Raw genomic sequence first — 17,408 nt, forward strand, 5'->3', positions numbered from 1 at the left:
ATTCAGAGTAATAAAATGGAAAACTTTTAGGAGCCAAATGCCCACCTGCACAGAGAACTAAATTGAGGTCTAAGTGCTGTTGCACCCCTCAAAAAGCCTGACCTGCTATTTAGATACAGCTCAACTTTTCAAGTTTCAGTTCAGCCTTGAACAGAATGAAGCCATATGCTTCAATGTAAAGGATCCGTCACAAAAAAAAAAAAAAAAAAAAAAAAAAAAAAAAAAAAAAAAAAAAAAAAGGAAAGGAAAAAAAAAGGTGGGGGAAAATAGAAAAGAAAGGTATTGACAGAAATATTGGGAGAAGGTGAGAAATAAAGCAGGCTCAGACTGCTGTGAGCCAGACAGCACCTCTATCTACACTCAAAAATGGGACCCCCAATGCTCAGTTGTCCATGGGGTTATCCAAAATATACATTATATATCATATATATCATACCCACAGCTCCCAAGAGCAGGTCACCCAGTTGTGTCAATGTAGGAAGAGCTATTAAGTACAAAAATGAATCATAACACAGAAATATAAAACCCTGCTTTTGCTCACAGAGGTAACAGCTCTGCTTTTGGAGAGGCAACATCTGAGATGAGACCAGGGCTGGGGGAGTGAGAGATTCCCTGGTTTGAATTTCCCTGATTTCTTATGCATGAAATGGTGAGAAAGGGAATGATCGACAGCAGGAAGAGGTGGGGAATGAAATCAGATGGATTGGATCTAGGATGCAGCACTGGAAATAAATGCAACCTGCACAGGCTTCTCAAGGCAGAGCATCAGAACCAGCCTGGGCCTCTGCAGGCAGGAATTTAGCAGAGGTATTACCCAGAGGCACCTCTCATATTTATTAAAACATCTCCGTGCTGGCAGAGCCCTAATAGTTTTGTCTTGGCTTTGGGTGCAGGGAGCTGCCCGAGCAGCCCTGGAGCAGCTCCGTGCCTGCAAAGGCAGCTGGGTCTGCAAGCATCTGTGAGATAAAACCCAGCCTTGCAGCATCACAAACTCACTCACACTGGAAATAAATCTGCATGCCAGGAAGCCCCTGTGAGCAGCAGAGCAGGGAAATAGGGGTGCTGGCAATGGAGAGGGCTGGCTGGAGCCAGGACAGTGGCAGGACAGGGCACCCTCATGCACAGCCTTCTTCAGGACTCCCATTCCTGCAGGATGAGGGCTAAAGGTGCTTTTGTGCCCAAGGATTTGGCACAAAATGAGGTTTGGGGCATGAGGAGACAGAAGAACCCAAATAGCACACACAGGGCACTGCACTGGCCTTTGGGACATGGGAATGGCTTCAGCCCTTCCATACAAACTTTGTGACCTTGAGGCAGGCTGATCATCCTCCCACACCTTTGAACAAGCTTTTTATCTGTCCTGTCTGTCTGCATTACTGACTTCCAGTTACAGAACCCATTCCAACAGCCCCAGAGCTGGCACAGGCCATGCCAGGCTCACCCGGGCAGCAAGGGGGGAAAACTGAGCCATGAGCTTATCCTGGCAGCTTTGTGTGAAGGTTCCCATATCCTTCAGCTCTTCCAAAGCTGTAACTGCAACCTGCCAAGGCTAAACCTGTCCTGGGTATAGTACAGAAAACTGCAGGCCATAGAACTTCCCAATACACTGTAAAAAATTATGATATCACCAACTCTTCACAGACATTGGTGCGATTACCACCTCAGCCCAGAATTCAGCCTCCATTTCCCAGCAGGTGCGTGAGGGGAGGGGGCAGAGCTGGTTTTACAGGCTCCCCGTGGTGCCACAGCAGATACAAGTGGAGTCACAAGCCCAGAACAAACGCAGCTGCTCGGGCTGGGGGGAGGCAGCTCCGGGGTGAGAGCCAAGGGGCACTGGGAGCAGGACAGTTTGGGGTGGCCCCGGGAGCACCCCTGGCTGCCCAAGCAAATGCAGAGAGCCAAACAGGTCAGAAGTTAAGACAGAGCAGCTGAAGAAGCCCAAGATGTTTGTAAAGCCCTCACAGCCAGAGCTACCCCTGCTGTTTGTCATTTGGCGTTCAGCCCCTTCCATCTCTGTCACTGTCACCCCAGTGTCCCCAGCTGGGGTCTCAGCTATATTTAACAGCACACTGCAAACTGCATCCCCACCCTCAGTGCACACACAATAACGCAGCTCCCAGCATGGACACTTGGCCCCTCCACACCGTTCTGGAAGATTTGTGGAAGATCCCACAACTCCAGAGCATGAACGGGAGCATGAAAGGTGCTCAGGATGCCCAGTGCTGGACTTCACACTCCTCCTCGTAGCTGCAGCTGAGCTCCACAGATGCTCTCTCTTCTCCTCTCCCATTTCCCAGGGGAAATGAGCTTCCCCAAGGACCCCAGCTCGCTGCAGTGCTCAGCAAACCTCCCCCTTGCACCCAGCAAGGATCTCCCCTCTCCCATGGTCCCACCAACACCTCCAAGGAAGGCCTCAATGTACAAAATGGCTGAGGAGCAGAAAGCACATCCCAACTCCTTATCTTACAGCAGCACAACAGCAAAAGGATGGAGGGGGAGGAAAAAAAACCGAAAAGGCCCCAAAAATCCTTTTGCCGTGGCTGACAGAGGCCCTGGCCACGAGGAAAAGCACAAAAACAAAACAAAAAAAGCATTGGCACCAAGGGTTGGAGCAGCTCAGCCCGAGCCCAGGCCTGCAGAAGAGCCCGGTGGGACTGTGGAAAGTCCCAGAGGGAAGGGAGTTGCAGTAACACCGAGATTTATCTTGACCCTCCCTTGGCGAGCCTGGGAACAACGGGAAGTCATCTGCACTCCTATGCAGCAATGCTTCAGGGATTCGGGGAATCCTGCTGCCAAACGCGGGTCAGCGGGGCCATTCCTGCCCAAAACCCGGGGAGGGGATGAGCACCCAGGGATGCTCCTTTGTTTACCGCTCGGCCGTACAGGCTGCGAGCCCCAGACACTGATTAGCATTTCTTTCTAGACACATCTCCCATTCAGACGCTTCCCACCGGGGACAAGAAATACCTCCAGAAGCCTGAGCAGAGCCCCAGAACCAACCCCGGCCCCAAACCTTTACCTGCAGCCACCCAGCAGGCAAAGATGGGGCCGGGGAGGGAAGGATGCTGGGGGGGTGGGGGGGAGGAGAGACGGTGCCTGAGCGGAGCTTTTTGTTCCTCTGCTCACAGCATTGCTATGGTGATTTCAAGCAAGACGGAGGAACAGTCGCTACCCATCACTCCCGCTGCACCGACCGCATGAGCAGCCCCTTCCCCCGCAAGCGGCAGCGGGCAGGGGGAGACAGGGGCTCGGTGACTCTCCTGGGAGCCTCCCCCCAGCTCTGCAGGGACAGCTCCTTCCCCGGATGGCCATCGCCGCCCCGATCCCGGGCACCGCCTGGGCTGGGGCGAGGGATGCGGGATGCGGGATGCGGGATGCGGGATGCAGCGGCGGCCCGGCCGGCCCGGCTGATCTCGGGGAGGATGAGGGGGAGCGGCTCAGCCTCCGCCCCCCGCAGCATCCCCCGGGGCTCCCCAGCCAGCCCTGGCACCCGGCATCCCTTCCCGCACCCGCTCTGCAGCTGGAGCATCCCCGCTCTCCGGCGCATTCGGGGGCTCAGGGGATGCAGGAGGGCACCTCGACCCAGGGAGGGGTCTCTGCCATCAGCTTTGCCCCCCACCCTTTTACTCACACGTATGCGTGGTAAATGAAAGCCCATCCCCGCGGTCTCTCCAGCACATTGTAGAGGAAATTCTGCAGCTTGCGGTAAAAAGCATTCCTTTTGGGGGGCTTCCCGCTGCCCGAGACCCCGGAGCGCGGCTTGCTGAGGATGCTGCCCCGCTTGGAGCTCTCGGAGCCGGCGATGAGCAGCGCTCCGTCCCGGCTGGAGTCCGGGGCGCCCGGGTCCAGCCCCACGAAGCCCACCTTGAGCTTCTTCTCGGCGGCGGGCCCCGGGTAGACGCCTCCGTTGCGGGATTTCTGCACCATGGTGGCGGCGGGGGGCGGCGGGGGGCTCCGGCGGGGGCTCCGCCCGCGCTCCCCGCCGCTGCTCCGCGCCCGGCGCAGCCGAAGCCGCAGGAGCCGCTGCAATCGGCTCCGCCAGCGCCGCCCCGCCGCCGCCCGCCCCCTTAACCCTTGGCATCCCCCGCCGGCAGCAGCCGCCCGCACCCCCCCCCCCCCCCCCCCACTCCTAAAAATCCGGGCTTGGCGTTCCTCACCCCCTCGAAATTTAAAAAAAGCCGCTCCGACCAAGAAAAGCAGTGTTTGGTACTGTTCCCCTAAATGTAGGTCCCCTCTAATGCAGGGGGGACATCCCACCTTCAAATCAAGATACAACATGTTCCTGCTGCCCACAGTGCAGCTCCCCAAACCAGGCTCTGGCACGCCCCTCAAAACCCCCATGGAGGGGGCTCCCCCTGCGCCCCCCAGGAAGGGCTGGGCAGTGCCCTGTGGTGGGATGCCAGCCCTGTTTTTAACCCTTGGCATCCCTCTTGGCAACAGCCGCCCGCACCCTCAGTCACCCCGCTCTCCACTCCCAAAAATCCGGGCTTGGTTTTCCTCACCCCCTCGAAATTTAAAAAAAGCCGCTCCGACCAAGAAAAGCAGTGTCTGGCATTGTTCCCCCAAATGTAGGTCCCCTCTAATGCAGGGGGGGACATCCCACCTTCAAATCAAGATACAACATGTTCCTGCTGCCCACAGTGCAGCTCCCCAAACCAGGCTCTGGCACCCCCTCAAAACCCCCATGGAGGGGGCTCCTCCTGCCCCCGGGTAGGGCTGGGCAGTGCCCTGTGATGGGATGACATCTGTGTTCCTACTGGCAGAGGTTGCAGACACTGCCAGTGTCATAGGGGGACCCCATCTCCATGAGCCCACTCAGCAGCAGACCTGCTCAACCCCTCCACAAATCCCACTGTGCAAAGTCATTCCCTTCTCCACGCTTCCCAACCTCCTCCCAACCTATCCTCTCGGAAGACCAAATTCAGCTTCCATGCTGAAACTGCACCATGACATGGTCACCAAGCTGTTCAGAAGGTCCATCTCCAGATGTGCTGACACAAACCAGCTCTTTAATACCCCACTATTTATAGCCCAGCAGCAGCATTTTCCCCCCTTACACCGTTGGTGGATTCTGCACCAGGGAATATTTCCTGCTGACACACCTTCACTGGACTCAGGAGAAGACAGGCAGACTGCAGAAAACAGGACAGAGGTGCCTGCCCCACATAATTATCCTCCATGGAAAGGGTTCTTTGAAGTGCAATGGGAAGACCTGCAACCAAATAAAATCAAGCCCAACATCATCATCTCCTTCCCAGTGACATTTCTATCCCTTACAACCAAAAAATTCATAGGTGATCTGTGAACAGCACACCTCTGAGTGTTCTTTGTATGTAAAACAAGGCTTCAGGACAAAACTTTTTGTTTGTAAATTAAATAGCAAGCTCAGGTAAGCTGCGCCTTTCATCACAAATGCCTCAACACAATGTTAGTAGAGAAGCAGCAAAATGGTGGCCCTGAATTCTATGCCTGCAGGAGCCACCCAGGGCTGGGTTTTGCTGGAAAACCAATCTTACCACTCTGTATTGTTGCCAGCTTTCCCTGAAATTCATATTTAAAGGAGAAAATCAACATAACCTTTCAGAGTGCTCTTCTCAAGTCCTGGCTTTTTGGTCCTCTCCTAATTTCTCAGGAGGATCCCAGTGAGAACTAATGGATAAGAGGAGCCCTGAGATTAAAGCTGCTGCCTCTCACTCCCCAAACCCTGTCATGCACGTTGAGAGAAGAGTGAGTGTGGAGCAGCCCTACATTTTTTATGAACAGAACGTTTCCTGTGACCCATATTCTCTCCAACACATGGCTGAAAGAGAATCCATCTCTGCAAGGCAGGCAGAAAACTAAAGCTGGGTTAAATACTGGAAAACCAGATCTGCAAGTATGTCAGTGAATAAATTGCTCAATTCAATGAGGGGCCATTCTATTCATTATTTGTGAACACTTGTAAGATCATTAGTGTTCTTTAATAGGGTGGCCAATTACAAATGTGCCTGGCACTAATGTACAAAGTGCATTATTATAGATTCAGTGACGCAGTCCCAAAGCAGGAAATATCCCCCTCCACAAAAAGGCCAACAACAAACAAAGGAAGCAATTTTCAATTAACAAATTCAAGATTACAAATAGTCTGTGAGCCGTAAAGAAGAATCTAAATTCAACACACTCCTCTTTGCCTAATTAGTTGGTCATTCTCAGTGCCATACTGCAGCACAGCTCTGGGTGCCCTGCATTTCTGAGACCACCAGAAATGGGGAGTGGGAAAGGCAAGGGGTGGGATCTCACCCTTTCCAAGTCATGGGCTGAGGAAAGGCACAGTGTGGTTGCAGGGACTGTCAGGGATTGTTGCTTCACTCAGAAGGGAGGCAAAACCTCAAAGACAAACAAGACCTTGAGAGCAAGTGCATCAAGGATTGCCTCTTTTTGTGAACAGGGTGCAGTGGAAAAGGCCTGAAATTAAGGGTGAAGACCTCTTCTAGCCTCATCCCTTTTCTCTTTTTACCATGGACTCTTAGGGCATCTGTAACTCATTTTTTATGGATTGGCACCACCAGATGCAGTTGAGTGCTCAGAAGCACATGGCTTCACCCTTTCCACCTCCACGTGTCACTCACAGCAGCTGTCCCTTGATCCAGTGTCCAGTGCCCGGCCAGTTTCAGCCCTGAGGAGCAGCAACTGGTTACAAGCACCGAGCTGTGATGTCCTGCACAGAGCCTGCAGCAGGTAATTTTGGAGATGAAGTCACTTGTGTGTCACTTGTGCTGGGTGGCACAAGACAAGACACAGCCATTAACACTGGGAATTAATGAGGTATATAAAAGCAGCAGTGGGAAGGTGCTTTTATCTGATCCAAGGACATTATGTCTCCACAAACAAACAGAATTACTGAGTCAGTCCTTTGCTTTCAACACTGGTGATGGCTTTAAAACACAAACACCATGGCAGATAGCTTAGACCCTGAAGGTAGGATGAAATCCATCAATCCATGTTAAGATACAGAAAGTCCATGCTCTGTCCCCTGGTGATTTTTGAGATGTAGTAAGAAATGACTGGTGTGAAATATCTAGAATGACTCCAGGGATAAATTTCTGCTTGAAACACTGAACGAGAGCCCTTTCTCCATCCCCACCCAGCTGGTGGCTTGTGTGAACTGTGCTACCCATAGCCTGGGTTTTGTCACTCACAGCTCTCTCCCAGAGCTATTTTCAAACCCTAAAGCAGATGGCTTTACCTCCCCTTGTACAGGATGCTGCAACATCCCAGCAACACCAACCTGCCAAGGGAAATACATGAACAGCTCGCTCTCTCTGCACCCCTTGTCCACCCATCTCACTCTGCTTCAGCTCCCCCTCACCTCCCACCACCCTCATCCTCTTCTCTGAGGAGAAAACAGCCCTCAAGAGCCCCTGCCCATTGATTATTCATGTCTCTTCCCTGCCTGACTCTTCCCAACATGCCAAATCAGTTTTGGCTTTGAAACCAGCAGCCCTGACCCAAGAGAGGTTGGTTCATACAAGGAACTTGACCTGGAAGGAGTTGCTTCCCCAACATAAGGTGGAGCCTTCAGGGGAAGAAAGCTGTAGGAAAGATAATTCATGTGCACAAATGGAGAAATCTATGTATTTCCAAAGGAGAAAGGTGAGTGTGACATTTCTGGCTGGGATAAAAGACAATGCTCAGACAAAGCTTCCACGTTTGGGATGAAGAGATGTGGTACAGCTGCAGAGGATGTGCAGGGTGGCGAGGGCACTGGTGCAAAACCTTGAGAGCAAGAGGGTTCAAACTGGCAGAGATCAAAGATTGCTTTTGGCACTCAGTCACAACCACAGCATCAGCACTGATTTTTTTAAACTTTTGTTTTTAATCACCTGAAACGAAGGTGCACCAGATGGTTTTCCAGTCCTGATCAAATCTGACAGTCATCTGTTTCAATGCTAATTAAGTTTCTATCCATTTTCATCAAAACTAGAAGCCCTGATAGACAGAGGCTCCCCAATGGTTCCTTCTCCCCCTTCAAAGGTGATTTTAAAGTGAATTCTCCTCTTTACCAGGCACAGGAAAAGGTGCCCATGAGGAGGCCACGCCTCCCAACCACTAAAAATCTTTAGATCAATCAGAATTTGCAAGCAACATGCTGATAAGAAGAAACCAGGCTCCCTTCATCCTGCTGCTGACAGAGCCGCTTATTTTATATTACATATTTATTGGATGCAAAATTTCTGTGCCACCATCCATCTTCCTGCCCTGTTCTTAGACAGCACCGACCTCATTGGAGGCTGCTCCAGAAAAAAGTCAGGACAAATCCTGCTGTATGAGATCAGCTTGAGCTGCAGCTGGAAGCGTCTGACTGTATGAACAGAAATCTCTCCAAGTTATGCTGAATTGACTTGGGAGATACACATGCTCCATTCTTAACTAGAAATTTATGTTCCTCCTTTCTAAGGGTGATTAAAATTGCTGAGGTCTAAATATTAATTTGTGCCGTGGAGGCCTGACTTTAAGGAAAACTGGTTTCTGGAAAGAACAGCTGCTTGGCTAGGCATGTGGAAGGAGAAACAAGTGGAAAAACACCCAAAATTAAAGAAAATTCTCTTGAATTAATAAATTGTGTTACTCTTGGAGCGCCCACGAAGCTGAAAGTCACAGAGGGATCAGCGCCCAGCCCAATTCCCTGTCACCTTTACACTGCTCTGCTTCTGCCCCACTCAGTGCACACAATCCTGGCAAATTCCCCACTGGCCAGGTCTCCTTCCCCATCTCCACTCTCCACCCTTCCATCATTGCCCTCCAGCTCCTTCTCCTGCCCTCGCCTCCTTTGGGACCACGTGTAATTTCTTTTCTTCATTTATGCCGTTACCTTGAAGGTATTTTTAGCCCGTGACCACAGTTGCCCCTGAGCCTTCCTTTTCCCAGACTCTGTAAATTTAGCTCTCTTAGTCATCCCTCACGTCTCCCAGTGCTCACATTGTTCCTCCTGACCTCCTTGGGTTTCCACCTCCTCCTCCTGCACCCACAAGGACCAAAGCCACACCGTCAGATTGCCATCACCTCAGTGCTCTTTGACCTCATCCCCCAGGACAAGGAGGCTCCAGGACCTCGTCCCACACCCTGATGGCCACCACAAGCTCCTTGGGGACGACCACTCAGAGATGGAGGAGCCTTGCCACCAAGAGCCCCCTCCCCAGTGTCTCCAAGCCAACGCTGTGCCCCTCACAATACACAGCTTACAGCAACAAAACCAAACTGGGTCTCACCTGGGAGCTCTTCCAGCCTTGCCTGGGTTCAGGAGCTTGGAATCCAGCTCAGGACTGGCTCTGGTCCCAGCAAAGCACCTCCCAGAACCATAACTGCATCCTGGCTCAGGCCCAGTCCCACAAAGCCCATTAGGTGCTTTGTTCCCATTCAAGCACCTGCCTCCCACTGACTTCAAAGCTGAATCAAAACCTGCATGAATATTTAGGGACTGGAGGTTGTCATCCGAAAGAAGCAAGCCCATACTGAAATAGCTGATTCTGACACATCATCTCTGCAAGGAGGGGCACATCAGATTGATCTGTGCTCTAGCCTGACATGGAAGGGAAAGCAGCTCAAATAAATATATTCCAGATGGTCCCAGGTGTCCTGGGTTAGGAGGGGAGCAGCATGAGGAGATGCTAAAGCCCTAAACCTGCATGGAGGAAAAAATAATTTTCTTTTTTGGATGCAAAAGCTTTTTTTCAATTCTTTTTCTTTCTTTCTGAAATGTCAAAATCTACAGAGTTGGAAAGTAAGAAAACCAAACACAATTACTAAAATACTGAAAGGCTTGAAAGCTAATTATTTTACCTCTTCATTGTTGAGAAAGATTTAAAAAAATCCTTCCAAATTTAAAAAAAAATCTGCATTACATTTTTTCCATGTAATTTTTTTCCATTTCAAAAATATTGAAGAAAGAATATTAGATTTTGATTTTAGTTGGGAGGGCTGCTTTTGATCCATGTTTCAGGTTTAAAAAAAATGGAAGTATTCTGCTGGGAAGCTGCCAGGCAGACGTGGCTGTCTCCATGCTCCTGCCTCTGTCACAGCATACCATGTGTCATCTGCAAAGAAAAACTCTCAAAGTAACTACATTCATAGTTTCTATGCACCACGGGCTTTTGCTGCAGGCTTTCGTCAGTCTTTCAGCCTGGACACCTGGGAAATCAAAAGAACGTGAAAGGGCAAGGGTTTATGATTTATTTATCTTTAACCTGAGGTTTTAAGGAAAGCTGGTGTACGTGCATCTGCATCTCTCTTGCCTCCTTTAATAACTGCAGAGCTTTTGGGCATTTTTTATCTTCTTTATTAAAGATTGGGGGGACATTTCAGATTGCTTTGAGTGAGAGTATGTGATGAGAGAGAGGACAGAAATCTCCTCAGTGCAGGAACTGGTGATGCATGGACACGATAATAATGGGCATCAGAGAACCCACAGGATATTATTAGAAACATAAAACCATGGGAAAATGGGCACCCCTGGTTCTACTGGTGATGAAATTCTCTCTTTGTGGGCTCACCTTGGATCCTGCATGGGAAGCACCTGCTGAACATCTGGGGTGTCAGGGCAAGATCAAGCACTTTGGGCATGTTTCCCCAGGTGAAAATGTGGGTGCTGTGCCTGCAGGGTGGCTTTTCCTCACTTCCAGCCTGATTTTCCTGCAACTCCTCTTTTGTTTTCCCAACTTCGCCTTGCTCATGCCGTCCCTGTCCTTGGGGACCCATCGATCACTGTCACCTCCTCCTGCCCTTTCTGGTCACCACAGTCCTTCAGGGTGGGATGGGGACAATTCCATGCTGTGTCCTCGGAGAGGATCCTCTCACTGCACTGATGTGAGGGGTGGCAGGGCTGGCACACACACTCCTGTGTCCCCTACACTCCCGGCTTACCAAAACCCAGCTCAACACCCCAGGTGACTGCTGTCCCACCCATCACATCCCCACAAAGCTGACATTTGGGGATTGTCCTCTTCTCTTTGCCCTGCTTGTGTCCCCATCCCAAAGCCTGGCTGCTGCCAGACTCATCACTCTGAGTGCTGGGCTGTGGCTGGCCAGGACTGCAGAGAGCATTCAGCAGATAGCAGGCAAGAGAACAGTGCCAGACTCGGGGTGATTACAAATCATTTAGACTTAGCAAAACCAGGCCATCCTAAATTTGCAGGCAGCAAAGGAGTGTTTGTGAGCAGAGCTGAAGTGAGTTATTTGAAGATGCTGCAGTACCTCTACATAAAGCATCAGAGTGGTGGCTAAATGCTACCCGAGGCAGAAGGGACAGTCTGGCCCAGAGCTGCACCCTGGGCTGGGCTACAGCTCCAGTTTCTCTTCAGTTCAGCAATATTCCTGCACAGGGTAAAGCACAGGCCAAGAGGAGGATGGGACGTGCCAAGTGGTGCATTGCCCTGGCCAGAACTGCTGCTTTGTGCTCCCCTGGCTGCAGGTGCACCTGGATCTCAAACTGGGGAAATGCAGAGGGAGGTGGTCAAAGGAAATCAGTCAAAAACTCTCAGGTTTGACCCTTAGAGAATGTTGGGGGAGAGCCTGGCTTCCCTCCCTCTTTTCTGAATTTATACCTCTGGGGCCAAGGGTGGCTGATGGATTTTGTGAAGGGGGTGTGATGGAAGCAGGATGGAGAGACGAGACCCCCCCAGCCATGGATGTTCCCTGCCCTGATCTGCCTTTCCCCAGCTTCTGGTCTGGCCCATCTGCTTCACAAGAAGGTTTAGTCTGAGGGATGTGTGTCCAGCCCCAAGGGCACGAAACCCAGGGAGAACTCCTCATCCCCAGGCAGTGCCCAGGCTGTGGGGATGGCCTCAGCCCCTTCTGCTCTGACCTGGGTGCCCAACATCGTGCAGATCTGCTCAGGAAAGAGGCCAAGCCCAGACACTTGGGCTGGGGAGCAGAGCAGAGGTGATTTACACCAGGGCTGGATGGAGAGCTGCCCAGGGCAGTGCAGCTCTGTAAGGGAAATGGGCTGTGCAACTGCCAAAGGAGAAGAGAAGCATCTGCTGGGGCACAAGGGAAGATATTGTTCAGGGATGAAGTCACTCTCTGAGGTCACACAGTCACTTTGTGCTGCATGTGCATCATTCCCACTGCTACCACAGATGATTCAGCATCTCCATCACCAGCAGTGATGGCAGGACTCCCTTGGGTGATGTCCTCTGGAAATTCTGAGCTGAACAGCACCTTGGCCTCCTTGGCAGTCAGTGGCATTGTCTTCTAAGGCAGCAAAACCAGGATGGGAGGTCAGGAGATCTTTGTTTGCTTTTTTCCCTCAGTGGGGTGTATTTTCAAATGCTGTGTAAATGCTTCAGTTGTCACCAAGACTTTTGAGTCAGCGTGACACAGGCAGGACCTCAGTGCCTGTGTGGGGTGAAGGTTCAGCAAAGTCTGGTGACAGATGAGGGAGCCATGGGAGAGGAGCTGCCCTGACTGGAGAGGTTTTCTGCATGCCAGTGATGTGTTCCCTGTGCTGGGTCTCTGCAGGGACCTGCCCAGGCTGACAAGGGGCTGTGCCTGATGCTTTAACTCCCCTCCAAGTGCAGAAGGGCAGCAGGCAGTTCAAATTCCCCCAGCTCAGCATATGCAGCCTGGATTCCACTTGCAATCTTGAAAAAGCCTTATACATTTTTTAGAGCAGCCCCAAACGCCTGCTGAGTCGGCCAATCAGCTCCAGTGGATTAAGAAAACTTACTTTAAATTATTAACAGCACCCAGCCAGACACGAGGGTAGAGGTGGGAAGGGAGAAGCGCTCATTCCTCATTCCAGTGGATGCCACCAGAGCAGTCAGCACCAGGTTCGGCAGAGGATGTCCATTCACACCTAAAGGATGGTGCCATCTATGGGATTTCCCTTCTCCACCAACAGTGCCATGCAGTGCACAGGGTGTGCTGCATGTGGAGATGATGTCCCTTTGGGAAAGCTGGTCACATCCAGCCCCCACACACCTCCCTCTCCTTCCCTCCTCTTCCAGGCCCTTTGGATTCTCGCCTCTTGAGGAGCTGATCCCCAGCTGTACAGCAGAGCCAGCCCTGATGGCTTCTGACTTTCCTACAACCTCAATTAATTTTCCCTCCGCCAGCTTCAAATTTCAGGAAATACAATGACATTTGCAAACTCTGGTCCCCAAAGAAACGGCAATAAGCACTTTGCACCTCCCGAGGCTATTCCTTTTGCTTTGGACGTCCCTGCCAGGATCGGGGATGCGGGTCTGGATTTCCTCTGCTCGGCATCTGTTCCTGGAGGATTTTGTCCCTGTTTCCACGAGATGGCACCGATGAGGCTGCCACGGGATGCAGCCACCGCGACGCCTTCAGGGAGGACCGCAATGGAAAATGACTCCAAAACAATAAAAGTTGCTATAAAAAAATGCCTCTGGTCTCCAGCTTGTAGTGTCCTAGCACACATCCTGGCCATGGCAAGGAGGAATTGGAGGAGAATTTGGTATTTTAAAATCCATCTCACCAACACAGCTCTGTCACCTGCCATGGGTCACACACACCCACCTGCTCCAACATGGTGCTGGTGGTTCCAGAATTAGCTTGAGCTCGCTGCAAGGTTTGCCAAAACCCACCTATGGTCCAGTTCAGGGGGCTGTTGGGTTGTTTATAATTTTGGTACGACCCCAAAGTGGATCATGTCAAACCAAGAGCATCACTGCTTGTGTTTCTGCAAGCCCTGTGGGTCCTGGCAGTGATTTGCACATGGTGGGTTGTTGATCCAATCCCAAAACACAGATCCACATGGATTCAAACCCAAGGTTTGGCTGGAGGCAGGTTGTGGCCTCATGGGTACTGTGTTGAGATGCCCAGAAATTCATAATATTTTTCTTTTCTTCATGCTTTGAAGTGGGTTTAAATAACAATATTTCTGTTAATTCTGTTTCACTAAAGATCCTGACCCAAACCTCCCAAAATGCTGCTGCTGCTGAGATCTCACTGCAGGCACCATCTCCTCTTTCTGCTGCTGCAGATCACCTTGGGCACCAACCCACATTGAAATGAGGCTGAAAGCTTGGCCCTGCTCTGAGCCATGAGCAAGTCTGAGTTAAATCCTCTGGGGTTTATATTTTTGCTGTTCTGCAGTTCCATCATTAATTACCTCACCACTTGTGCAGTGCTACCAGAGTCTCTTTCACAGCTCCCCTGGCATATTTCTATGGAAACGAAGCCGTGGTTTTTGTCAGGCCTTGAAATAAACAAAGGGCCAGGAGACTTCTTCTCCTGTTTAATGCCTTTATTAAAAGTGATCAGCTCAGGATTGGGTAGCTCGGCGGGGCTGCAGTCTCCCGTCGTCTCTCCCAGGGCGACTCAGAGGAGGAGGATATGCACAGCTCTGTCCACCAGGGGCAGAGCTGGGGATCAGATCCTCTTGGGAGCCTTTAGGGCTTGATCCCATAAGATGTTACCCCTCCCATTCCGTCAGCTTGGTCTCACCGCAGGGGTCAACTCCCATGGTCAGGGTGAGAGGGTCCGAAGGTGTTCTGCGTCTCTGCAGGCTCAGCACTTGGTTCCTCACGTCCAGACATCACTCCAGTCTCTTAACTCTTAGGTGGCTCGTTGTTTTTGGGGTTTCTCCACGAGTTTGGAGATGGGGGTCCCACAAAGCATTCTGGTCTTGCGAGTCACTTTGCATAACCCCCCCCACCTTCTCAGGTATCTTCCCTATTCTGAGAAAGGTAAAACTTAGCCTTGGGCAAGGTCCCCACCCAGGAGAAGGGCCATTACCTCGCCCCAGCCAGGGCTTTTACCAATACAAAGACAACCATTAACGACAACGACCCGTGATTACAATAACAAAACACACAGAACTTGGGCAGGGCCAGTGGTCTGGCTGCCTTTTTGAAACTTTTTCTCATAAAAAATATTAACCGAGTTTTTGTTCATAACAGTCCCCCCTCTTTTTCTTTGATCGAGCTTAAACTCTAAGCTCGCATCAACTCTCGATTTTTGTTTTGAATCTACTATAAATCTCTTGTGCACTTTGGTAATCATGGTTACTTAACCTTGTTACTCCCCTTGGTTTCTTCAGGTTTGTCTTCATGGCAAACACTATTTTACTGAAACAGATAAATAAGCATAGTAAAAATAGCAATCCTCCAAGTACACACACAGCGAGAAAAACTACCTTTTCCCACACATCCTTTTTGAAAATCTCCAGGTTCTCTCACCCACTGGGATCAAGTGTAGGAGTTTGATCTTCATTATTTACACATGCTAACCTTTTTATTTCGTTTGAAATGTTCTTAATAATTGAATTCTTTATTTTTAATACTGCCTGGAGCCGAATAACTTTGTTTAACATAGATATTGGGATACGAATTTGGCTTTTACAATTTTGGATTTTCTCAATTTCTATTTCACTGTGCCTGTTCTGTTTAATTTCTCCCAAATCATTATATATAGGAACTCCCAAACTTGATCCAGTTTCTTTGGGTAATAAGAAAATTGGTTTTATCACTCCAGCGGTGCAGCTGCCAGACAAGATCAAATCTAGGGGTTTAAGGCTCCCCTGAAATGTGTTCTTAAAGGGGTTTATCTCTTTTCCAGTACACTCATATAAATACTTGTAACAAACAATTTTTTTTACCATTTTCACCATTTCTTTGCTTTTTACTAGATCTGCTGAGCTTGTTTCAGCAGTATCCCATTCAAAACACAACCAGGCTTCCTCTATAGGGCACTCTCCTAGGAGTGGCTGCCTAAAAGTGGCAGTATTGTATACTATCCAATACACTCTCTTATTTTTTTGATAAAAGACCAATTGGGAGAGGCTAACACAATGAGGGTTAGAACTGATGTGGACTCTCGACAAGGAGCTCACTTCCTCCTCACAGAGGGGTTGGTAGCATTCATTGCACGGCTCAGCTGGGCTCCCCTGAGCACCACCAGCAATCAGAGCCATCAGCACTACCCTTCCCAAGAGTCCGGTATGGGTCATCTTGCACAGCCTGCCCACCCGGCCTTGCCTCTTGGGGAACTTTACTGAAGAAAAGCTTCCAAGCTCTTTAGAGTCCCTTCTACCCGTTTCTCTGGTTAAACCTCTCTTGGTCTGTTCCCTACCAATTTTGGTTTCCCCTCCCAGGGGAGTGTTCTGTAGAGGATTAACCTGGAGTCTTTAGAAATAAATTGGGGAACTTAACTAGAATTACTTATTTACAGTCTTAAACTTTTTACCAACATAGTTTACACAGAACAGTCTTAAAACATTTTAAGCAATATTAGAACTCTTAACAAACAATTTTTTTCCCACACAGTTCAGTCTTTTTGACTCTTCCTTCTGAGAGTCAACTTTAAATCCTTTGGTCCTTTTACCACAGTGTACTCAGGTGATTTAGCTTGTGAAGCAGATGAATCTTGTCCAGCGCCGGGGGGTGAGAGTGGTGTGGACTCTGGTCCAATGCCAGAGGGGGAAGCTGATGTTGGATCCAGTCCTGTACCTGGGGGTGAGACTGGCCCTTTTATTCTTGTGATATGAGTCCAACCTTTTTCTTTGGTCCGCACAGCTGAATTTGTGATCAGGAGCACCTGGAAGGGGCCTTCAAATTTAGGCATTAATGTTCCTGTAGTCCATGATTTTATCAAAACCCAATCTCCTGGACTAATGTTGTGAACTTTTGTGTCGAGAGGGGAAGTTTGAGGAAGGTATCTTTTCTTTCTAAGTCCCTCCAGAGTTCTTCCAATTATTTCTAAATACTTTCTGGTAGCTTCTTCCCCTTCCAGATAGTCTCCTGTGCTATAAGGTGTTAACAAGAATGGCAACCCAAACATCATTTCATAAGGTGAAATTCTTATGTCAGCCCGAGGTCTTGTTCTGATGCGCAACAGCGCTAGGGGCAAACACTTCAGCCAATTCATCTTTGTTTCTTCAATCAATTTAGTTAATACATTTTTGAGAGTTTTGTTCATTCGCTCCACCCTCCCAGAACTCTGGGGGTGCCACGGAGTATGCAACCTCCATTTCATTCCTAAAGCCTCAATTATATTTTGTAATGTTTGGGACACAAAATGTGGACCTCGGTCTGAGTCTATGGTGTTCACAATACCATATCTGGGGATAATATTCTCTAGGATTGCTTTTGCCACGACTTGAGCTGTTTCCCTCCTGGTCGGGAAGGCTTCTACCCAGTGCGTGAGATGATCAACTATAACCAGTAAATATCTGTATCCTTGCACTGGGGGCATTTCAGTGAAATCTATCTGTATGCTTTGGAAGGGTCTCAAGGCTAATTCCCTTCCTCCAGGTGCTACTTTTCTCATAACTTTTTGGTTCACTTTTTGACAAATGATACACCCTCTGGTAACAGCTTTAGCCAGGCTATATACCCCGATGCATAGGTTATTTCTTAGGAAATGATCACATAGTCCTTGGACTCCCCAGTGAGTTAATTTATGTAGTT

At 49.7% G+C, this 17,408-nt stretch overlaps 1 protein-coding gene across 7 annotated transcripts in view; it reads right to left on the minus strand.

The window, feature by feature from the left end:
• Nucleotides 1-3,927, minus strand: part of KCNQ2 (potassium voltage-gated channel subfamily Q member 2) — a 64,429-nt gene extending 60,502 nt beyond the window's left edge. For all 7 annotated transcript variants that reach the window (XM_059480752.1, XM_059480753.1, XM_059480751.1 and 4 more), the window contains exon 1: nucleotides 3,632-3,927. In XM_059480752.1, the coding sequence (XP_059336735.1) occupies nucleotides 3,632-3,927 (296 nt within the window). The remainder of the gene's footprint in view (nucleotides 1-3,631) is intronic.
• Nucleotides 3,928-17,408: the final 13,481 nt, after the last annotated feature.

This window comes from Ammospiza nelsoni, chromosome 12 (genome assembly GCF_027579445.1).
Source record: "Ammospiza nelsoni isolate bAmmNel1 chromosome 12, bAmmNel1.pri, whole genome shotgun sequence".
Lineage (NCBI taxonomy): Eukaryota > Metazoa > Chordata > Aves > Passeriformes > Passerellidae > Ammospiza > Ammospiza nelsoni.